This window comes from Rattus norvegicus, chromosome 15 (genome assembly GCF_021556685.1).
Source record: "Rattus norvegicus strain SHRSP/BbbUtx chromosome 15, alternate assembly SHRSP_T2T, whole genome shotgun sequence".
Lineage (NCBI taxonomy): Eukaryota > Metazoa > Chordata > Mammalia > Rodentia > Muridae > Rattus > Rattus norvegicus.
This window is the reverse complement of record NC_141548.1, coordinates 83913589-83938505: the sequence shown is the minus strand read 5'-3', so window position 1 is coordinate 83938505 and position 24917 is coordinate 83913589. Positions and strand designations below refer to the sequence as shown.

Sequence of the window (24917 nt, the reverse complement as noted above, 5' to 3'; positions counted from 1 at the left end):
AATTTCCAGTGCTCTCTCAAATACCGAGTTTAACATAAAAAGTAAAGTCAGTAATTTTATTTTACCGTCTGAGATAAGTTATTGGCCAGCCTAAAGTTCAATATGTAGTCAAGCATTACCTTGAACTGAACTTTCCCATCTCCCCGATGCTGCCATTATAGATTTCTAGCACTCTGCCAGGTTTCTATAGGGCTAGAGATGGAAGCTAGGCTTTGTGCATGCTGGGCCAGCACTCTGCTAACTGAGATACATCCCCATCCCCCAAGCAGTGCAATTTCAAAAATCATTTTTCCTTCTGAAGCAAACTATTCCATGTGTTTTACTACTCTAATGTATCTACATGGTTCTTATTGTTATTTGACCATTTCATCTGTACTCCCGGAAGCTAATCGACATCAGGTGTCCAAATACATTACTTGAGTCCTTGAAGAGTAAACAGGAATACTTTATATTTGGGGTCAGTTTATATTAGGCATATAGAAAAATTACTGGCTAAAAACAAGTTTTTACCTCTGTTCCTTTTTTTGAAAAACAACCTTTCTTGGAGGAGGGTGTAACTCAGTCAATACACAGTCACCACAAAAGAATTAAAATGGAAATGTTCTGGAGAGAATGGACGCTCGAGTCTGGTCCTGAATGTGCCTTGGGCTGTGGTTGTTACCAGGATGCTTTGCTCCTGAGGCCACTCCTCTGTTGAGGACTTGAGTTGGCTCCCTGCAGAGCTGTGAGACTGTATCCGTAATTGGGTGATGGGACCTAAGATTGAGGCGTTGCAGCTGGGGTCAGTCTAGCTGTCCCTGACGACAGGGGAAATGGTGAGGTAAGGCTACAAGATAGGACTCAGACAGAATGGAGTCAGAATCGAGTTCCTGCACAGTGTATATAACTTTTTCTTAGGAAAAGATTTAAAGGAGAAATTAGAACATTGATTTTAAAAATTGCTTATTTGCCTCTGAATGTGGCTTAATGTGCTCCTCTAGCCTTTTCCGGTTCTCATTTCTCCTCCTTACTCTGCAGAAATAACCTTATCGGTTCCCGGGGAGGGGAAAGGAAAACAAAAATTACTTGTGAACCTATGTGGTAGAAAACATTTTAAAATGTAAACTTTGCAGATTCCAGTTGACTGGGGTAATCACTTCCTAAGGAAGCACGCACGCATCCCCTGCATTTTCTGGTAGCTCAGAGAAAGTCCTAAACTAGTGTGAACAGCTTTGGTGAGGAAGATCTGTCTGTGTTAGTGCCGACACCAGCTTTTTAAAGACGCAGGGTTAAGCGTCTACATGGTTCCTATTGCTGTTTGACCATTTCATCTGTACTCCTGGAAGCTAATGGACATCGGGTGTCCAGATACATTGTTCATGTATTCATAGTTATTTTCTATCCAGAAACAAATTTTAGGCAGAAGTTTACTTAGAATTATGTTGAAGTTTTACTGTCCTTACTTTCCCTGGACATGTATGTTGTATATATGTGTGTATGCATATATGCATATATTATATATATATATGTATATATATATGTTATATAAAGTCTGCATGGTTTATGGAAAAAGAAATAAAGTTTATCTTAAAAAAGCAGAATTCCTAAGTGATAGAGTGTATGTAAAGCAAAATAAAACAAATAAAAAAAATCCCTCTACCTGTCATATTAACAAGGAACAAACAAAATGAAAAGTAAATCTGGTCATAGATTACCAAGATTCTGCCTTACATAATGAGACCTTGCAGAATTTGACTGTGGGCAGATTCTTTGTATGAATTTAGACATCGTCTCGCTTTAACCTCAGAACAAATCTGAGTTCCGCTCTGTGGTACGTTTTGGATCCGCCATTGAGGGCAGGTTCCTGTCGAATGTTCCTGCTTTGGCAGAAAGCAATGCTACTCAGCATGAAATGGTTGCTCCTGAGTCATGTGTGGAGAAAGGGTGATACTCCATGAGGGAGGAGGTCGAGGGGGAGGGACAGGACAGGAGACCCCCAGGTGGCAGAGTGCTGGCTCATCCTGAGGTCGGTAAGGTGGGTTCCCCTGTGATTTCTAAGCATGTTTTTTTCTTTCCCTCCACAGGGAGGACTTTTCCCACTCACCCTTACTTTTCAGTGCAGCTCGGGGCAGGGCAGCTGTCCCTCTTCAACCTGCTGAAGGCCTACTCTCTGTTGGACAAGGAGGTAGGCTACTGTCAGGGGATCAGCTTCGTGGCCGGCGTCCTGCTTCTGCACATGAGTGAGGAGCAAGCCTTTGAAATGCTCAAGTTCCTCATGTACGACCTGGGCTTCCGCAAGCAGTACCGACCGGATATGATGTCACTGCAGGTGAGGTGGTGGCTCTGGGTGGGTCAGGCGTGCAGGAGGCTCTCATTGGAAACCTCAGTACCAGCCGTTTCTGAGCCATGGTTCAGAGTTCAAGAAATTTAGGCCCACTGTCTTAGAACAGATATGTGGGTATCTGTTAGCCATTGTTTGAGTGGAGGATTGGAAAATTTGCAAAATGCCCATGTGCTTAGGAAGGCATACAGAGAGTGCCTACCAAGATATATAACTATAGCAATTCAGTTCCTACTTGGCAACTGTATATACATATATTTAATAGGTTAAATAATGTTTTATGTTTTCTGATACTTTATATCAGAGAGGAGAATTGGTATCGTTATAAGGAATTAAATAATTCTGCTTTCTAGAAAAACAATTTCTTTGTTATTGGGGTTTCAGGCAACAGAAACTAAGTGTGAACAGTATTTGATATTTGGTCCACAGGCAGAAAGATTTAGTTATATATTTTTAAAAAAGTGATTTTTTTCCATTAAAAATTTGATACAATGTAAGTATAGGTAAATTGTATTCATACATTAATAATCATTTTGATTCAGGGAGCATCAAAGAAGAGTCCCGAGTGGTAATCCCTAAACACATGTACATATATGAGCAACATTAAATGGGTTGTGTGTGTGTGTGTGTGTGTGTGTGTGTGTGTGTGTGTGTGTTTGTCTGTAACAATAATGATATCAGAAGAAGCCGTGAGTCCAAGTTGGAGGGAGACAAGGGACAAGTGAGTGGCTGAAATGATGTAAGTGGTGTCCTGTGCCTGAAATCCTCAAAGAAAGTTATTGCAATGATCATTAGGGTTACTAAAAATACCCTTTCTGATTTTGGAAAAGTAACATTTTCCCCGGCAGCCTTCCTACCAGCTGTGACAGACACTAGGGATGTTGTAGGAGTGCTGATCTCTCTGCTTCACCTTTTCACTGTCTAGAGCAGGAGGGTGTGATCTGTAAGATTTCAAAGATGGCGCCCGCGCCTATGCCAGTGAGCTTGGCTTCCTTGAGAGGAGGCCTGATTGATCGCTTCACTCTTGAGTGTGGGCATACAGTTATGCTTTAGTGACTTTAACTGTGAACTAGGGGATGACGCCGCCCTTGCTTCATTCTCTCTGCCTCATCATGTTCCGTCTCTGCTGATTTCTGTGTTGGATATATTAGCCTTCTATCTCTTCCCTTGTGCAGCCCTTTCTCTCTTCTCTCGTCACCCTTCTTCCACAGGCAGCTTTGCCATGTTCAATGGACTGTATTTGGATTTTTTTTGGCAAACAGGGCTTTATTAGTAAAACTTACTTTGTAGGAACCTTGAATTTTCACATCTGCCCAAATACACTTCAGTGGAGGAAGAATCACCTCAATGGAGGAAGAATCCCTTCCCCCACGTTTAGAACCCAATTGTGCAGAATACAATATCCTTAAAAATAATGAAAAGGCAAACGTTTGTTTCTTTATTAACTTGCTCTCTTTTTACTCATCCTTACTAATTAGACTTGTTTCTGAGCTTGCCGAAATACTTGTCCTTCGGTTGACGAATGCCCACCCTGTCTAGTTTCTGAACTGGGGCTGGCCTAAAGGAAATGTATGATTTCTTGTCTGACACGACTTACTGAGATAACCATCTCATTACAAAGCCTCTTTTGTGTTTGCCTCCTGCCAAGCTGCTCATTTTATAACCGTGACTTCCTGTGGCCCTGGTTCCTTCCTTTTACAGTGGTGGAAACTTAGTTTCTTAGTTTCTCTTGCAGATGAGGCTCAGGCGGAATCCGCTGCGTTTGTGTATAGCACTTTGTGAGTCGTTTCCCCTCAGAAGCTGTCTTGTTTTCCATTTCCACTTTGGAAACTGTTCTTGAATTTACGACAGGATTGGTTATTGGCACGCGTTTTTATTAATTCATGTTATTTTTTTTAATAAGAAAAAGCTCACATTCTGGAGGAGATGTTGAAAATCTGCTAGGAAACTCAAACACTTCCTTTCTATAGGAAGAATGATGCTCTTCCCATGTATGTACAGCATACTAAACACATGGTAGAACCCCTTGCTCATGAGACTTAGTCAGATTTTCGCTGATATGAATTTATGAGCTAAATGTAGTGACTTGGATTTGAACACAGTCTTTAAAGTTAACAACAGAAATAAAGATATGCTATTTTACTAAATGTGTGCTGTCAAAAGTTAATATATTTTATACACATGCAGACTACTACAGATTTTATTCTTCTTCTGTTTGTGAACTGTAGATTCAAATGTACCAGCTGTCCAGACTCCTTCATGACTACCACCGGGATCTCTACAATCATCTTGAGGAAAATGAGATCAGCCCCAGTCTGTATGCTGCACCCTGGTTCCTCACACTCTTTGCCTCTCAGTTTCCCTTAGGATTTGTAGCCAGAGTTTTTGGTAAGAGACGCCTGTGTTCAAGAGGGATGGTACTCTAGTCTCTTGAGTTCATTGTCAATGAACTCCCCTTAGAGCTGGCAAAGTTCTAAGTAAAATTCAAATGTAGTGGAAACAACTGGGCTCCCATGAAGGTCCCGTGTTTATTTGTGTGGGAGACGTAGAAAACACAGTCTTCAAAGGTAGATTAGAGGGAGACTCTGTAGAGTTATCTAAATATTTATTTTTCTGTTTTTACCTCTTTCTCTCTTCCTCCTCCTCTTCTTCTTCCTTTTCCTCCTCCTCCTCTTCCTCCTCTTCCCCCTCCCCCTCCCCTTCCTCCTCCTCCCCTTCCCCATCTTCCTCCCCCTCCCCTTTCTCCTCCTCCTCCTCCTCTTCTTCTTTTTCTTCTTCTTCTTCAATTTATATTCAAAATACAGAGACAGTACCCCACTGCCATGCTCTAATGGCATGCCTATTGTTCACATGCAGCTTTGTTCCTGTCTTATTGCTTACATGGCTACCTTTCAAGCCATTACAGGAGCCACAGCCAATCCCTAAGATCATGGCTACTAGAAAAATCACTCGGTTTCCGCAGGCACATTCCCGAGTAGTTGTTGGCACTGGAAAATAGGAGAGGAGGATGGTATGGTTTGTGCTCCTCCTGGGCTCGCTCATCAGAGTATAATTTAAAAATCAAGACACAGGGGTGAGTGTAGTTAGACACACCTGTAGGTTCAGCACTTTGGGAAACAGACAGTAGCGTTAAGAGTCTGAGCACGTGTGAGCTACACAATAAACCCCCATCTGTCTTAGTTATGATTTCTGTTGCTATGATGAAACTTCAAGACCAGAGGCACCTTGGGAAGGAAAGCTCACAGTTTCACACCACACCTTGTCACCAAGGGAAGTCAGAGCAGGGACTTGAGGCATGAGTAGGTACAGAGGTAATGGAAAAGTGCTGGTTACTGGCTTGCTCCTCATGGCTTCTCGGACCATAATCTCCCTTGGTCCAATGCCAACACTGTGATGGGAGCAAGGTAGCTACTCAATCACTGCTTTCTTCTAACACCCAGGACCACCAGCTTAGGGGTGGCACCACCCACTGTGAGCTGGCCCCTCCCATATACATCATCAGGTATAGGAAAATGTACCACAGACTACTTGCCTACAGGTAATCTTAAGGAGACATTCTCTCAGTCGAGGTTCTCTCTTCCCCAGTTTGTGTCAAGGTGACATAAAATTGACCACAGAATCTAAAAACAGGAAGGAAAAGAAAGACATCAGCAACTATTGTTCTCTAGAAATGTGTTCAGCGATGTTGGCTGGGACCTCCGTTACCTAGAGAGGGCTCCTACAACTGCTGGGTTCTGCACATCTGTCTAGGACCCATAGCAGAGAACTCAGTATTCATGTACCATTGTCTGGGTTGAAGCTTTGTAATTTTTTGGTCAAATTTTAAATGTTCTTTAATTTTAAGTTGTTAGCGTGTTCTTTAAAGTATTAGTATAAAGATCAGAAAAATTAGAGATGACAGCAAATAGAAAAATATTAGGAGACATTTGAGTTAGAAAAATGTTAGGAGACATTTGAACTTTGAGCATATGTGTGTTTTACACATACGTACACCACATTGAAGATTATAGCGTACTTTCTTAATGGCAGGATATCTGAGATCCTTAATAAGTAAGAAGAAGAGACAGCCTCCCATCCTTTTGCTTCAGTCATATTAAACTTGTTTTTAAAAATAAAAACTGGTTTTGACCAATTTTCTTCTACAACACGTTTTCTAGTTCTGCTGCTGTAACAAAAACATACTTTTAGAACAAAGCATGTACTCCTTCGAAAACTACAGAACTTTGCAAAAATTTTGTCTCTTCTTCCAGATATTATTTTTCTTCAAGGAACTGAAGTTATATTTAAGGTTGCTCTCAGTTTACTGAGCAGCCAAGAGGCACTGGTAATGGAGTGTGAAAACTTTGAAAACATTGTTGAATTTCTCAAAAGTACATTACCCGATATGAACACCACTGAAATGGAAAAAATTATTACCCAGGTATGATGTAAATGACCCAATAAGTACTAAATGTTTTCACATAAAAATGTACTTTGCCTAAAATCAAGTTTTTTCAGGGCTTTCTTTTGTTTTTATCAGGTACACTTTATTTAGAAATGAGACAGTTATGAAATTTTAGCATTGTAACACTGCCTATCTGCCCATGCATAGAAAATATGGCGTTAGTGGTTTTTGCAGAAATTCTTTTCATTTAAACCAATGCTAAGACCCAGGTTATAACTTGAAGAGTCATGACTCTTTAACTGAAGTAGATGACGTCAACAGGGTTTTGAGGTGGATATTTCCAAACAGTCACATGCCTATGAGGTGGGATATCACGTGCTGCAGGATGAACTTCTGGAATCTTCCTATGCCTGTGAGGATAATGAATCTCTAGAGAAGCTGGGGAGAGCCAAAGTAAAATGGAGCCCACTAGGTTTTTCAACATCACTAATTCTTTCAGAATTTATAAGAAGGGCCAGGCCTGTGACCCCAGGTACTTGGGAGGCAGGGGCTGTGCAGTCCCAAGTTCAGGGCCACCCTAGTGATGTCACTCAGTGATTGATCATTTATCCAGCAGTACACAGTCCTGCATTTTCTTCTTAGCACCATAAAGCATAACTGATATTCAGATTAGCATGGACATAATTACCAGTAGTTTCTTATTATTAAAATCTTTGTATTTTGATTTTGGAGATGTGAAATACATATATCCTCTTTAAAAAAGAAAAAAGAAATCCAGGGAGAGGGGAAAAACAATAAACGAAAAAAACAAAGTTAAAAGGGGAATTTCCTGACTCCCAGGTTACTAGTAGGATTTCAACTGATTACCTGGAATCTAGTGCTGATCTTGAAAGAGGCTCCCAAAGAATAGCAAGTGAATTATGCATATATCTTAATTATGCATTAAGATTTTATTAAAAATCTTTCTGCTTCATTAATGCATACAGTCAAAATACTCCTGTGTGACTTTGCTTACTAACCAGCAGAGGTTATCTCAGACACATAATCATCGCTCAACAGCAAATGCTGACGTGGTACTCTACATTTCAGGAGACAGCTATTAGATTACAGTCATCTTGGTGGCAAGATACCCTTGGATGCTAGTTTGTTCCTGTGACTTGGTCTCATTCTCCGGGTGTTTCATTTGCATATAAATACATTCTGTGTTAATGTATTGGAAGTTGAGTCTGTTTCAGTTGTTCTTGTGTGGATAGCCAGGCTTATTTCCCCATTTGGTATGTTTTTAGTGCTTCTATTAGTGCTGGGAAGTAAACATTAGGTCTACCAGCATATACCCCTTGTATCGTGGTATAGGTACTGAAGGCCAGGCTAACCAACCTGTGGTGTTTCAACAGGTTTTTGAGATGGATATTTCTAAACAGTTACATGCCTATGAGGTAGAATATCACGTGCTGCAGGATGAGCTTCTGGAATCTTCCTATGCCTGTGAGGATAATGAGTCTCTGGAGAAGCTGGAGAGAGCGAATAACCAATTGAAAAGACAGAACATGGACCTCTTAGAAAAACTCCAGGTACAGAAAAACCAATTAGAATGCTGATCTGTGTGCTCTCCTGCATGCACGGAATGGCCCCAAATGCTTGTGAAATGAATGTGGGTTGAACCCCGAAGACCAAGGACCTGGGTATCTCACTAGTTTCCCGTGTATGGAGGATCTACGAATATAGTTAGGGGCCTAAGTATCACTTGGGAGAGAAAAATGCTCACTCACAAAACAATAGAACAGCATTTCTAAGCAGGATTTGGGCTCATCTTATTGGATGTTATGTAATTCAGATAAGTTTACCGGGGAAAGAATAATGTCTGAGGATTTGGGAATATGGTTGTGTGAGCCTGGGCTGGGCTCTGAGGGCTGAGTAGTGAGTGAGGAGAGCCTCTGTTTGCTCAGAGCAGGCCGTGCCATTCAGAGGCTGGGGCAGAGTGGAGCCAGCTTGGTATCTGGTCAGGTCCCATATAGGTCAGGTCCCATACTGGGGAGAGAACAGTTGAAGAGTGGAGTGCAACAGGTTTTCTTTGTTGTCTAATAAGAGTGCAGTTGCATGTGCCCCTCCTAAGAAGGAAACATCTCAAAAGGATTCAAGCCTCACATTTGAAAGAACAACATAAACCAAAGACAGATTAGGGTGGAGTAAGAAGGAAGGGGGGCAGGTTTCGTGAAAATCTGGTCCGGGAGGATGACGTTTGTCTAGAGCAAAACAGAAACGGAAGGTGTTTCTGGGTAAGTTTGAGCGAGCACGTAGCAAACAGTCCTGCCACTCCGAAATGCGCAATCACTCTATTCCCAAGTTATTCACTATAGTTTATAAATAGACGAAAGTAGAACAAACCATCTACAATGAAATATTCTGTCCTTGAGGTAGCATGATAGGAGCTCGGGATCCATGAAGTTAGCAGGCATATTGCTCTCTGAAGTCCCCAGCGCTGGATCACTCAGAGAGAAAAGAAGAGGTTGATTTAATCCATAGTCCTGGAGGCTGGAATAGCGTGTTGCTCCCTCTGGCAAAAGCCCTTGGCTATGTGACATGGAGATGGTGTCATGGTGGAAACAGGAAATAGAGGGAGACTTGTCATGATGAGGAAAGAATCCGGGGACAGGGAAAGACAGTTTTCCTCTTGGGGAAAAAACCATTTTACAAGAACCAAGAAGGGTCATAGGAGAGGTACCTTAATGGCGTTCAAGGGGACTCTCCTCACTGATCACTGAAAGATGATACCTATGGGTGACATCATCACTTGGTAACACATACCAAGGTGTAACAGGCTTCTAACTGGAGCCGGGATGGGCGGGAGGCACGGAGGTGAGGTACAGTCACACCAAAGCCATATAGTAGCAGAGGTTGAACTTCCTGGGGAGGATGAATAAACATACATTTTTTTTAAATAAAATATTTCTTTTTATTAAATGCTAAGACAAAGTGATTAATTCAGAATAAAAAATAGTTGCTGAACTGTTCCTTATTACTGGACTATTTCAATATCCACTTGAAATTGGGGAAGGCATTTGCACCCATTTTCCATGGGCAATGGTCCTTGCTTGCTACAGACTTTCTATCAACAGTTCTAGGTAGTCAACATCAAGCTTCCCAACCGGTCAAAATGAGTGGAGTTCCAAGTGTATCTAGACAAATCTCTCTGGAGGTCTTTGGGTTGTTGAAGGTTCTAGCCTTGGAAGGCATTAGGGAGTTTCCCATGCATCCATCCACTTTGTTCTTCTGGGAAGGTAGCTATCGAAGGGCAAGATTGTCCAGAACTACCAATCGCTTGGGTTCCTTCTTAAACATAGGAGCTTTTCTTCATCATGGTACATCACCATGCAGCAGGGAGCCCTGGCCAGAGTCAGCTCCATGCTGCTTAGGTGATAATCTATCAAAACTATGCTCGAAACCAACTCACAGAGCAAAACCTAGTCAAGAATTTCCTTATTCTGTCCTCAGTCAGGCTGGACGGACGTGGGGACTCCAGTGGGTGTGGGTGATGATTGTGGGGCATTGTTACAGTCTTGCTTTACTGCTGTCATTAGAGAGAGGAGATAAGTCATGTGAGTGTAATGTATGTTAGATCCACATTTACTATGTTGCTGGGATTTGAATCCAGAATCTTGTAAGTGACAAAAGGGAATTGAGCTACAGCTTCTGCTTCTAATACCTGGATTTTTGGGGACTCTAAAACGAACAAAGGAAGAAACAAACAGAAGTCTCACAAAACTCCATTTCAGAGGACATTTTTGTATACTGAAATATACTTGGGAAGTGTATGCATTTTTCTCAGTGTTTTTTTTTTTTTGCATGCCATTCTGTTAACTAATATGATATAATTATCTGACAACAGTGTAAGACATGACTGTTACTGTTACAAAGAAGCAGATTCCTCAAATATTTAATTTGAAGGATTTTTTTTTTTTTTGACAAACAGGTGGCTCACGCTAAAATTCAGGCCTTGGAATCCAACCTAGAAACTCTTTTGACCAGAGAAACCAAAATGAAGGCTTTAATCCGGACCCTGGAACAAGATAAAATGGCTTATCAAAAGACAGTGGAACAAATCCGGAAGCTGCTACCAGCAGATGCACTGGCTAACTGTGAATTGCTGTTGAAAGACCTAAGTTACCCAACCAACGATAAAGCCAAGGCGGGAAATAAGCCATAGTTTCAGACAGAGCCTCCACAGATGACGGCTTCCTTAAAATACCCGGAAAAAGGACCCTGTGTAAAATCGACCAGAAAGCTGGTAGGACAGCTACTACTGGTGCTGAGGTCATCAGTAGGCGACGTAGCTCTCCTCAGAGCACTCTACTCTTAAGCCATCACAGACACCCAGACTGTATTTTCTTCTGGTTGTTGCCAACTATGTACATAACCATATATAAGTGGACATAAAGATTCATGCTTTCAAATCAAACAGTAGGTGTATATTCAGAGCAATTTTTTCTTTTTTTTTTTTCAGCCAGAACTTCATGAAATTCACCTCCAAGGGGGAGTTCAAGTAAGCTTCTCCTTGGATACACACGAAATCCTTTTTCTAGTGAAACAAATCTAGAACATCTTTGTATATTGAAATATACTTGAAAAAAAATGAATGTATTCCCCCGCCCCCCAAAGACTAGCATGCTTCACTCAGTGTGGTAGACAGACACATTTCTTTAGCTCTGTGTCTGTGTCTATAAGGGACATGATGGGCTGCCAGTCTCCCTTCTGAGTCTTCGAGGAAGGTGGGGCTCTTCTGCCCTGCCTGCTGTGTGACAGCCTTCGAGCATCTTGAGTGCGGTTAGGCTATGCTTTAGATACATGTAGGGAGAAAGCAGGACATTGTGGCTGAGTCAACCCACCTCAAGGTGAAGAGGAATGTTGCTAATTTTCTAGCAGATTAGACCAGCATTGATATTCAAACTGAAAATACTAGGCCTCAAAAGACACCATTAAGCTCCTGGATAGCTTTTTGCCTTTTTATTTAAGGGACTTCTATAGTGGCAAACAGTTGCTTGGTGCTGTATTTACCAAGTGAGAGGGTTTGCTTTTTTTTTTCTCACAAAATTATGGGAGCATTCTAGGTAGTTCTCGAGACCTTCGGTTTTAGAAGAGGGAAATAAAATTAGGATTTCCCAAAGATGATATATACCACGTTCAGTTGCTTTTCTATCTTTTGCTCAATGATAGAACACATTTTTTAAATCTCTTTACCCTTTCATGTGAAAAATTTAGAACTGTGAAATATTTAGGAACAAACCATGGAAAGCACACTGGAGTGGAAGGGAATGTCTCCAACCCAGGTAAAGCTTACGGCTCTGTGTTTGGACTCCGGACTTCTGCTGCGCACCCATAGGTTACCAGAGAATGTAATTTTCCCAGGACATGTTGAGTCCCTACAGCAGAGACGATGGATTTTACAATAGTGCCTCCGAACACAGACACAGCAGGGTTTTCTTTGCCTTTCCAAGCAGTGTTTACCGTCGCTGCTCTTTCAGCCCTTGTCTTTTTGCAGATGGGTTACTTGGGGGTAATTTTCCTCAGAGAGAGTTTATTGCACACAAGATGAAGTTTTATTACAGGGCTTATAGGAGTCAAGGTGTAAAGTCTCCAAAGACATCGAAGAGTGGATGCCGAGCATCTAGGCTGTTCCCCGCTCGAATGTCAGAGGTCTCACAGGGTCAGAGGATCCTTGGATCTAGGGGGTGTTTCTCCGAAAAAAAAAAAACAAAGTCTTATTAGCTAGGAGAGGTGATGTACACATTCTAGATTCTAGGAAGTGCTCATTATCGATTCTCCATTCGGTTGAGGGCCATTAGTTGATCTGTCGCTTGGATCTTCTGGAAATGTCTTCATTTGTAGCATCCTTTATTCTCCTACCAGGATGAAGAGGAGTTCAGCGTTTCTGTCTGATGGTTGTGATTGCCTTGTGGGTGTGATACATGGGTGGTGGTTGAGGGATCCTTATGTTGGGGAAGGAACTATTTTCTTTCCATTTCTTCATTAAAAGTTGACTATGTTCCGGATGTTGGGGGTCCGCAGTATGGGTTGTTTATGGTATTCAGTGATTAAGACCATGTGGATATGGTATTTTTTTTTCTTTTGTGAAAATGATTTTTCTTTCTCTTTGGTGATTTAAAAAAATTTGTTACACCTGTTTCGCTTTGTAACTTTACATCTTCATCACCTTCATGTAACGTCTAGGATCATTTCCAATAAATATGTTGCTGCCGTTTCCTGAGCTTTTCCCCTGTAGTTGTCTTTTGAGGGGTGGGGTAGGCCACAAACTCTTGCCTAGAGTCTTGAAAACAAAACCTGTATGGGTTTGGAATGATATCATCTAAACCCGAACATGCAGAACAGTCTCATGCAAACAATCCGGGACACAAAGGGTTATGGGAATACATTGTTGCCAGTTTCCAACTTCTTTCCCAGTGAAGCCTTTGCTACTGACTGGAGAAAGAGAAGGGAGACCGAGCCATCAGAGTTGCGGTACACCTCTTTCCTCCCTGGATCCTGCTCTTTCCCTCCATTCCTTCCTATTCCTTCTCCTCTTTACCTCCTTTCCCGTACTATGGATGGAAGCTAAGATCCCATACACGCTAAGCAAGTACTGTATCATTGAACTGTATCCTTAACTGTAACCCACTGCTTTTTATGTCCTCTTGTAAAAAAAGAGTATGTAAAATTGTAGAATTTTCCTATTAGCTTCGCTTCCAAATAATTAAGAATTAAGGCAAGTACTGATGGATACAATGTAAGTATACTCCTACCTAATATTTCTTTTAAATTATCTTTAAGTATGTTTATAATCTACTAAGAGGGTCCTAAATCTTATTGCTAATGTTACCAATCAGTATTTAGGTATCTTTTTCATTGTATATAGTAAAAAGTTGGAGAATGATGCAGTGTGGTCCTTTGTAAAATTTTTGTATGTATGCATATATGTATGTATATATGTATGTATGTACATATGTAAGTATATATGTATGTGTACATGCCCAATTGTATGTGTACCATATGTATGCAGTGCAAAAGAGGGCATCCAATATCTTGGAGCTGAAGTTATAAGTTGTAAGGTGCTTGATGCGGGTGTTGGAAACCAAACCCGGGTCCCCTGAAAGAGCTGTGAGTGCTGTTAACCAGTCCCCAGACCCCAGATAGTCATAATGGTATAGTATGGATGTTAGAAATCCACACTGGCTTACCAGTTTTGTCACTATTCTTGTCCTCACACTGATAGCTTATAATAAGGAATTTATCACCTCACAGCATGTGCTATTTTGCCTTCCACCAACAAATGACTCTCTCAGAGGAGTGGCATGAACTGGAACAGCCATGGATGTGAGGTTAGATGTAAATTTTGGCTTCACCATTGGTATGCATTCACCCAGAAAGCAGGTCTTATCAGCTAGTTCAAAGCTGAGTCCAACAGAACTCACAGCCTTTGTCCTCAGAGAGTTCTGGTCTTGATTGGAGGAAGGGCATGATGGAAAACAAGAGACGACATACTGTTGCATGTGAAGAAATAAACAGAGTCACCGAGGTCAGCTGGGACAGAAAAGGTTGGGCAGCTTCAGGAGTGGGTGTGACGGGTGTCCTGAAGAACCCCTTGGGAGTCTCAAAGTGCCAGCTGAAATGCCCAGCTGGTGCAGGGCAACAGATGAAGAGAGGACACTGTGTAAGTCATACTTAGCCAAACGAGTGCAGTCCCTTGGAGTTTGGTCAGAGACAAACCCTCTCTCCATAGGCAAGAAAAGGACTCTCTCAAAGGCCTCTCTGTAGACCTTTGAAAGACTTGGTTCTTACACCAGAACAGTTAGAAACAGGAATAGCCACTAACCTGTGGCGAGACAGGATTGTTCCAACCCATGGAGACATTTGAACAGGAACTAAAGAATAGGAAAATGCAATAAAAACCCAATTAAAAAATTTAGTGAGACTTAGATCTAGGATGCCAGGTTCTGGGAAATCAGTTTTACAACTGCATCTTTTATATAGATAACCCCTACATCCTGCTAGCTTTGCTTAAACAGATTGGCCATCTCCCCACCCCCATAGCAACTACCTTAGTCCACATCTTGGTCATTAGTGGATTAAGATGCTACCATTTGGGCTGGAGAGATGGCTTAGTGGTTAAGAGCGCTGGCCACTCTTCCAGAGGATGGGTGTTCAATGCCCAATAGCTTCGTGGCAGCTCACAATTGTCTGTGACTCCAGTTCTAGGATATCTGATACCCTCACACAGACGTGTGCAGGCAAAACACTATTGCATATAACATAAAAACAAGTTTTAAAAAACCCAAGGAAGTTAACCAACTTAATTCTGTGTGAGAAATGGAAGTATGTTACTGAGTTGAAGAGAGAAGGCATATCTAGGGTTGAGATGATAAACTAGAAGCACTGGGGAGAAACAACGGGAGATGTGGTAAGTAGGGAGTGTTTGCTATGTACTGTGTACAGATTTTATCATGTATAGTACCTTATACTCTATATCCAGGGTTTCACAGTATATGGTAACAAGAGGTGAGTTACATTGAATAACCCAAGAGTATTATTTACCTGGCCTTCAGTGTGGATGGTTGTAGAATGGTGTCCTCCGAGCAAACATCCACTATCCTCTTCATCAAATGACGCAAAAATATTACTCAGCTATCAAAAACAATGACTTTATGAGATTCATAGACAAATGGTTGGAACTGGAAAATATCATCCTGAGTGAGGTAACCCAATCACAGAAAAACACACATGGTATGCACTCATTAATAAGTGGATATTGGCCCAAATGCTTGAATTACCCTAGGTGCACAGAACACACGAAACTCAAGACAGATGATCAAAATGCGAATGCTTCAGTCCTTCTTTAAAAGGGGAACAAGAATACCCTTGGCAGGGAATAGGGAGGCAAAGATTAAAACAGAGGCAGAAGGAACACCCATTCAGAGCCTGCCCCACAGGTGGCCCATACATATACAGCCACCCAATTAGACAAGATGGATGAAGCAAAGAAGTGCAGGCCGACAGGAACCAGATGTAGATCTCTCCCGAGAGACATAGCCAGAATACAGCAAATACAGAGGCAAATGCCAGCAGCAAACCACTGAACTGAGAATAGGACCCCCGTTGAAGGAATCAGAGAAAGAACTGGAAGAGCTTGAAGGGGCTCGAGACCCCATATGTACAACAATGCCAAGCAACCAGAGCTTCCAGGGACTAAGCCACTAACTAAAGACTATACATGGACTGACCCTGGACTCTGACCTCATAGGTAGCAATGAATATCCTAGTAAGAGCAGCAGTGGAAGGGGAAGCCCTGGGTCCTGCTAAGACTGAACCCCCAGTGAACGTGATTGTTGGGGGGAGGGCGGCAATGGGGGAGGATGGGGAGGGGAACACCCATAAGGAAGGGGAGGGGGGAGGGGGATGTTGGCCTGGAAACCGGGAAAGGGAATAACACTCGAAATGTAAATAAATACTCAAGTTAACAAAGAAAAAACGGGGAAAAATGACCCAAGAAAGAACATCAGGATTGGTCCTGTTGACATTCTTTTATAGAAGAAGGTGAGGAGGGTCATCAGACCCATCCATGGGATCTGAGGCACACTTTGCTGTTGCACCTTCTAGCAGCACATAGAATCTTGTGGCAAACTCATGGGTTTACTGCATTGGACTTTGGTTGCTCTGTAGCCTCGTCTGCCGCAGGCACTTCCTGTGATGTGTATAGGTGCTTAGCCACACCTCCGGGGGGGTGTCACTCAACTATTGTTCTACCTGGGGTTATGTAATATTGCAGTTGACAAAATATATTACATATGATGACATATATCACACATGATGAAGTATACATAAATGAAGTATACTAAACGTGAGTCTGTGTATTCCAATCTGCTTACAATCTATATTATCCTAATTTTATTATTCAATTCTCTTCATTGAAACAGTTTATAATCCCAGGAGACTGGTACAGGAAAATTAAGTTATTGTTCATCATAGAAACTTCCCAATGGGATCTTTTTAAATAGATAATTTATATCCCTATACTTTTCTTTTGACTTATTGTTCCCAAATCTTCATGTTGTTCCACCACCTTCGAACTAGTGTATCCTGATCATCACCCAGATTTAAACAGGCAACACATAGAAATACCAACCTTAAACCAATCCCCGTTGCTTGGACACAGTCAAAAACTCTGTGGAATTTGATTTGTGTTTTCCCCTCCAGGATAGGGAGTACACTCGGCTCTTTCCCATTGATGGGACACATTGGGACATTTAGGCGACACCTGGGATTTGGTAATAGTATCCAATGTGCACATAAATAGCTAACCACATACCGTTATTGCCTCCTCTTTCGTTCAGTAGAGCATACCGTCTTTCTCTAGTCTCCCTTTTTCCATGACGTGTTTCAGACTGCTTGATCCTTCTTAGCAATCCGTAATCAGTGAATCCTTGGTACAGAACAGTGTTAACCTTCCTCGTTACAAATGACATAATGCAGAAAAAAATATCTGAACTAAATATTTCTTAATGTCAGGAAAGGAAGGGCCATGAAGTTAATACCTTGGACTTCCAGGAAGTATTTCTTCAAAACTAAGGGCAGTGTGAGATTTTTTTTTTTCTTTGAAGAGACATCAACGTGCTTTGATTCATCTCAGAGGTTTCTCTAGGCAGCAGAGCCTCTGGGCCTGAATGCTTTACTGTGATATAATTGAATAGATTTGCATATCTAGAAAAAGATTAGGCTAATCCAATAAGAATTGGTCAGTCTTGGAAGAAAGAAAACGAAGGCAGGTTTTGGCAGATACAACTGGAGGGAACCTTTGCCAAGGCCCTTGGCAATGCCCATGTTGTGAATGTGAATACAGAGAGCTCTGGCCTCTATAATCCATGTGGTATGGCCCCCATGATGGGTCTGTCCCCATTGTGAGACCTCTGTGCCATCTGTGTTGGACTGGTGCCCTAGACACCCAACTTATCGGTCTCCCTTTACTTAAAGTTTGCCTTACAGGCGTCTTTCCATTTATAATTCTGCTTTGCTCTGTGTCACAGAGAAATAGGAAGCTATACGTCTAACGCAAATATCCAAGCCCCTTGACAAATATGTTCTTAGAAATGCATTAAAAGCAGGATTTAAGAGCAGCAGCTCTTAAAAATAACGGTGAAATATATGCAGTGTAAAACTTAGGATCTTAGCTTTTTAAGCATAAGGCTCAATGGCGTCAACGGCATCCGCACTGCTGTGTGACCATTCTCCATACCCAGTCACTCTCCCCTCTTGCAAAACTACTTCCATTGAAAACTCTCTGCCCTAGCCCTTGTGAATTGGCATCTCTGTTCTGACAGGGATCAGAAGTCCCTCTTTGTGTGCATGTGTCTTAGGTATGTGTATGTGTATGAATGGTGGTGTGTATGTGCCAAGGCACGTTCGTGGAGGTTCAGGGACAACCCTAGGTCTTGGTCCTTACCTTCTACCTTGTTCGAGGCAGGATCTCTTATTCATTGCTGTGTACATTGTATTAGTTGGCCCGTCAGGGTTTTTTTTGTTTTTTGTTTTTTGTGTTTTTTTTTTTCTTTTTTTTTGGAGCTGGGGACCGAACCCAGGGCCTTGCACTTGCTAGGCAAGTGCTCTACCACTGAGCTAAATCCCCAACCCCTCAGGCCCGTCAGTTTTTAGGGGAATTCTGCTGCCTCTGTCTCTGCTTCCTATCTTGCCACAGGAGTGCTAGGTTCACAAGCACACACTATTTGTGTCCAGATTTACATAGATTTGGATCTGCATTTATTTCCCCAAACACTTTATTCATTGAGTCTTCTCCTTGGCCCCAGAATTTCCTTTCTTTTAAAGACTAGGATCCCACAGAGTACACATCAACCACATTTTTGTTTCTTTAATTTCTCTGTATTTAGATACGTGTGATTCTTATGCTGTCCTGGTTATTATGATCAATGCTGCTATGATAGTGGGCGCACAAATTCATTCGTCTTACGAACTTGGGTTTTATGAGTCTACCCATGAAGAACGACTCTGTAGCTTGTGCTTTATGAAATTAAATTGTTGAGCCTTCAAGGTCTGAAATTGGAGCAAACGCATTCGGGTAAATGAAGCTTTAGGTTGACTTATTGTTATTATTACAGCACGGAAGAACCTCAAATGTACCAGACTGGTGTTGGCAAATTAGTTTTCATAGTAATAATGGTGCTTTGCAGATTCAAGAGAAGGATTTTCGCTTTCTACAAGCTATTCAAATGCTGCCGAGATTCATGTTTGCCTCTTGTAAAGTAGAATCCTTATGTGGCCTGACGTTGTTTCCCTTCCCAAATTGAGTTAATTTGCAAACGCACAGTTGTTAATCTCAATAGAACATGATGTTATTCAGAAATAATTATTGTCATTAAAATGCATCTTTTGCTCTCCTGCTGAAGGATGGCTCTGAAGTAGGACCCTTCAGAAAGAAATGAGAGTCTTTTCTATGCTGACATCAACAGCTCAGATGTATGAATTTTCCTTTTTGTATTTGTGCTTTATTTTGTCTAGCAAATGATTCTTCAGTCTCAAGCCTCTCCAAACCACCATTTAGCATAGTAAATTGGGTACTCACGGGAGAAGACACCCGTTCACTGTTTAAGTCTATTGTAGCTCATGCAGTTAGAGCAGTCGCTGGGACTTTACCAGTACTCACATTCACAAGGTGAAATGGAGGGGGCATAGGTGCATTGATATGCTTGATTTTCTTTCCATTGCTTTCTTAAAGACAGACTTAAAATGACCTGTTTTGACTTCTGGATAGGCTTATTCAAGGAATCAAAAGAATATTTGTTTTTCATTTTATTTTCTAAAGCTACACTGATAAGTCATTCTTTTTATTATATGTGTGTTTTTTTCATTATATACTGTGTATTTGCATGGCTGGGTACATGCATATGCCAGGCACACTTGAGATGTCACAGGACAACTTGGAGGAGTTAGCTCTTTCCGTCCACCATGTGGGGTTTCAGCAACTCAGCTCAGGTTATCGAGTTTGGTGGTAAGCACTTTTACTGGGTGAGTCATCCCACTTGGCTCGATATATGAGGGTAGTGATAGTCAATGACCAATAAATATTGTTTTTAAAATGCCAAATATCTCAAGCATTGGAGAACTCAAAAAACAAAATCCCTTTGCTATTCCACCTTACCCCAGTCAGACTAGCCAATGTTGAGAAAATCAGTGACAAGAAGTGCTGATGAGAATGTAGGAAAAAGACACCAATTGACTGCTGGTGGGAACGCAAACTACTCCCACCACTGTGGAATCAGTGTGGAAGTTTCTCAAAGACCTAAAAATAGAACCCCCACAAGACTCAGCTGTAGCACACCTGATCATTTATCTGAAAGATTCTTATCACAGAGGTACCACACAGTAGAAAAGGAATGGAATTAACCCCGGGGAATCTATCCAAGGATGAATAGATAATGAAAATGAGGTTCATATACACAATGGAGTTTTACTTACCCGTAAAGTAAAATGAAATTACAATATTTGCAGGGAAATGATGAAATCAAAAATTATATTAAGCAAGGTAACTCAGACAAGTACTGCATAATTTTGTCCCTTTTTATGTATGTGTGGACCCTAGACAGTCTCTCTCTCTCTCTCTCTCTCTCTCTCTCTCTCTCTCTATATATATATATATATATATATATATATATATATATATATATATATATAATATATATATGTATATATATATGTATATATATAGTGTGTGTGTCCTAGTTTAGTTTGCTTTCTATTGCTAAGGTAAACACCATGACCAATGCAACTTGGGGGTGGGCGGTGTTTTATTTTACAACTCAAAGTTCACCGTGAAGGGAAGTCGAAACAGGAACTCACTACAGGAACCTGGAGGCAGGAACCGAAGCAGAGGCCATGGAGGAGTGCTGCTTACTGGCTTTCTCTTCATCGCTTGTTCAGTTTGCCATTTGATGTAACTCAGGCTTACCTGCCCAAGGGTGGTTCAGTGGGCTGAGCCCTCCCACATCAATCATTAATTGGTAAAATGGCCCCTTAGATTTGCCTACAGCACATTCCGAAAGAGCTATCCTCAGCTGAGGTTTGTCGAGATTACCCTCGTTTTGTCAACTGACAAAACACCGAGCAGCACAGTTAGCATATATAGGTGTGAGTACAGGTCACCTATCCAGGGAGATCACACAAGTGAGGTAGTAAAAGTTTATATAGTTTGCCCTGGAATTGCTGCATAGGTTTCAAATTCTGAACGCTTGTATCTGACGCTTAGAGCCCCTTTTACCCAACACTCCAGTCTCCTCTAACATCAGCCATCATGCATGCAGAATGTGGAAAAGTCTTCTTCCCAAGGCAAGAAAAGGACATAATCATAAAGGTAGCGTTTTTAAATGCTGCTGTTGATAGGATGTGTCTAGTTTATCCTGTCTCTAAACAGCTGCCCCTACTACTGCTATGGATCTTTAGAGCTGCAACTGCAGATAATTTGATACCGTGAATTAGAATTAAAAAAGCAAAATGTGACAGTTCTCATCTATGACTACAGGTAAGGATAACCAAGAACATCCTCGTGGGCCTTTCTGTTTTGACAATCTCACGTATTGAAAGTGGCATAAATCATCACTTCTTATTGTAAAGGTGAAGGAAAGACTTCTGTAATAATAATAATAATAATAACAACAACAACAACAATAATGTAGCAATTAGAACTATTCTGTACTGATAACATAGTAGAGCAATGCTGTTTTACAACTATTTATTTGTTTGTTTATTCACTGATTGATTGATGATTGATTGCAAAACTTTATGGATTAAAACAATCTTACTTTTTTTACAGATAAGAAAACCACAATGACACATCAGGTAAATCAGGGAGGCTGGGCCTTGAATTCATGGTGTGTCTGAAGAACCGGTCCTTTCAGGGCTCTTGCTATGCTTGGGGAGTGCACTAGTTACTTTTTCTATTGTGTGTGCAATTCCCAGAAACAGGTAACTTAAAGGAGAAAGGATTTATCTTGGATCATAGTTGGTTGTGGAAACTGCCTGCATGGGCCGAGAAGGCATACAAGTGGGTATATTCGTGGAAGATGGAGTCAATGTCAGTGAACAAGTGAAGTGGGAAGTGGGAAGCAGAGGTGTAATAGGCTACACATCAGTGCACCCTCTGTCCCCATCCCCAGTGACCTAGCCTACTCTCTTCAGGTGAGCTCTGTGTCCTAAAGGCTCGATGACCTCCACAAACAGAATCACTAGCTGGGGAAGTGTTGGGAACATTTTACACTTAAGTCGTAAGAAGGGAGTCCTAGATTACTCTACATCATGTCATCACCAAAGGTTTTATTTTTAAATCTTCCTCTGTGTGTGTGTGTGTGTGTGTGTGTGTGTGTGTGTGTGCTTGCACATGCACACGTGTGTGGATGTGGCTGTGTATGTGACTGCATGTCTCTGTGTGTGTTCCTACATTTGTTCTGTTGAGAGTGCTTTCTCCATGGTTCCACTGCTAAGCATTTTAAGGAGCCAGAGGGAAGGGTGTTTAAAGATTAGGCATGGGGAAGGTGACGGTTGAATGATAAATAGAGCTACAATCTTCACTTCTGATGACTTGAGATGTTCAGAGCCATTGTGAGAAAACTTTGAATAAAGCCAGAGAGGACTATGGACTTCTACTGCTGTCTAACTGGATGCTCATAGTTAAATAATCTAATAGCATTTAATGATGTATTTTTTCCATGCACTCTTAGCACAATGAATTAGAAAAAATGATAATTTCTATCTCAATAGAGTTATATCACATGTTAAGAAAATCTCTGGGTGGATCTCTCAATATAGTCGTCTCCCAAGTGGCATTGCATCTCCAAGCCTCCATGGCATTCTACTCTAGAGACATTGGGGAAGTGATGGAGATGAAATGGCCTTATGTCCTTCAGCCCAATACCTCATTTTCTTCTCTGGTTTCAGACTATGGTTCTGACTAGAAAGATGATCGTTATAGGAAGGAAAGCAGAGCCATAGTAGTTAAGTGGAATGGGCTGGTAAAGAATTGTGGGCATGGTTTAAATCCATCCATCCATCCATCCATCCATCCATCCATCCATCCATCCACCCACCCATCCACCCACCCATCCATCCACCCACCCATCCATCCATCCACCCACCCACTCACCCACCCACTCACCCACCCATCCACCCACCCACCCATCCATCCACCCACCCACTCACCCACCCACTCACCCACCCATCCATCCATCCACCCACCCACCCATCCACCCACCCACTCACCCACCCACTCACCCACCCACCCACCCTCCCATCCCTCTCTCCCTCCCTTCCTCCCTCTCTCCTTCCCTCCCTATCCAAGAGGGACCATGAGTTTATCCTCCATGATTTCAATGCTTATGCAATGGAAAGAAATCTACATAATGACAGCAATGTTTAGTGGGAGGATTCTAGGGCCATACAAGATGTATGATAGAAAGTTAAGATTTGTTTTACTTTGAGGAAAGGTGTGCATGCAGAAAAGAAGGGCTAACAGATTAGAAATGAGAGGTTCCTGAGATTAGAACTGTGATTGCCATTGCTCTCTATTGCCCAGTTGGCTGGACGATTTAGTGAGGGCATGGAAGAAGTGTCAGTCAGTGGTCTCCAGTATATAATTAAGTAGCTAAGGAGTTGAGATCTTTAGTTACACTCTAGAATCTTTAGATACACTCTAGAATCATCTAGGAGAATAGCCTCCGAGAATATCTATGGGAGATTATTTATAGAAAACCAACAGAGTCAACTAACCTGGACCCTTGGGGCTCTCGGAAACTGAACCACCAACCAAGAACATATATGGGCTGGTCCTAGACCTCCCCACACATATGTAGCATTGTGCATCTCTGTCTTCATGTGGGTCCGGAATAACTAGAGCAGGGGCTATCCCAAAGCTGTTGCCGGCATGTGGGATGTGCTCCTCTGGCTGGGCTGACTCATCTGGCCTCAGTGGAAGAGGAAGCACCTAGCCTTTCAGACGTGAAGTGCCAGGGTAAAGGGATACCAAGGGGGCCCCCACACACTCAGAGGAGAAGGGGAGAGGACATAGGGGAAGAGTTGTGGGAAGGGGTAAATGGGAGGAAGACAGTGATCTGTATGTAAAGGAATAGGTTAAAAATTAATTAACTATGGGCTGGAGAGATGGCTCAGCAGTTAAGAGCACTGGCTGCTCTTCCAGAGGTCCTGGGTTCAATTCCCAGCAACCACGTGGTGGCTCACAACCATCTGTAATGGATCTGATGCCCTCTTCTAGAGTGTCTGAAGGCAGCTACAGTGTACTCATATACATAGAGTAAATAAGTAAATATTAAAAAATAATCAACAAAAACTAATAATAAAACGAAAAACTATGCTATCACCTTTTAAAAAGAGAATGGTCGTTGAGGTGGGAGAACTCGTCCACTGTGGGTGGCACGATTCCTCAAGTTTAGGGTCCTGGATTGTACGAAAGTAGGAGAAAACCAGCTGAGCACTAGCATACGTTGCTTTCACTCTTAATTTTGGATTAAATGTGACCGGTGCTTCAAGTTCCCACTGCTTTAACTTCACCTCAATGAATGTAACCTGTAATTATGAGCTAAGTAAATCTCCTGTCCCCCAAGTCCCTTTTGTCAAGATATTTAATCACAGCAAGAGGAAATGAAATTCATTTTTGCAGAAATAATACTAAGAAGCAAAACAAAACAAAAAACCCTGTGGCTTTTCTGCCTTTCACAGAACAATCTGGGATAGAGCTCCCAGTAAATGGGTTTCCTTTTTATTGGAAGATTAAAAGATGGGAAAGCAGTCACTGTGGCTATAACTTCAGGGCTAATATAATTTAGGTGACATCCACTTCAAAACGCTTTATGGGGTTTTGGTTCTTTTACGTTTTGCCTTTGATGCAAAACTCCATCCATTTTTTTTTTTTTTTACTGATTTGCGATGCATTTTTAGATTAACATGCAGTTTTCAGTCTAGACTGGTGTCTATAGACCTCAGCGTGGGAGCTACTTTCTATTAATAATTTCATCCCCACAACTTTGAACAGTGTGACTCGAAGGGCACTGGCTAGTTTCAGGAATTTGTATCTTTTAATTCTATTTAGATCAGCTCGTTCTGAATCGACTTGCACATTTAGGAGGCAAGAAGGACACAGCTACATGCTTAAGC

At 41.7% G+C, this 24917-nt stretch overlaps 1 protein-coding gene across 4 annotated transcripts in view; it reads left to right on the top strand.

The window, feature by feature from the left end:
• Positions 1 to 12971, top strand: part of Tbc1d4 (TBC1 domain family, member 4) — a 183766-nt gene extending 170795 nt beyond the window's left edge. For 3 of the 4 annotated variants that reach the window (XM_087585861.1, XM_087585864.1, XM_087585863.1), the window contains 5 exons: positions 2064 to 2308; positions 4549 to 4708; positions 6571 to 6740; positions 8099 to 8275; positions 10675 to 12960. In XM_087585861.1, coding sequence (XP_087441987.1) covers positions 2064 to 2308; positions 4549 to 4708; positions 6571 to 6740; positions 8099 to 8275; positions 10675 to 10908 — 986 coding nt within the window. In that variant the 3' untranslated portion in view covers positions 10909 to 12960. 4 annotated transcript variants of the gene reach the window in all.
• Positions 12972 to 24917: the final 11946 nt, after the last annotated feature.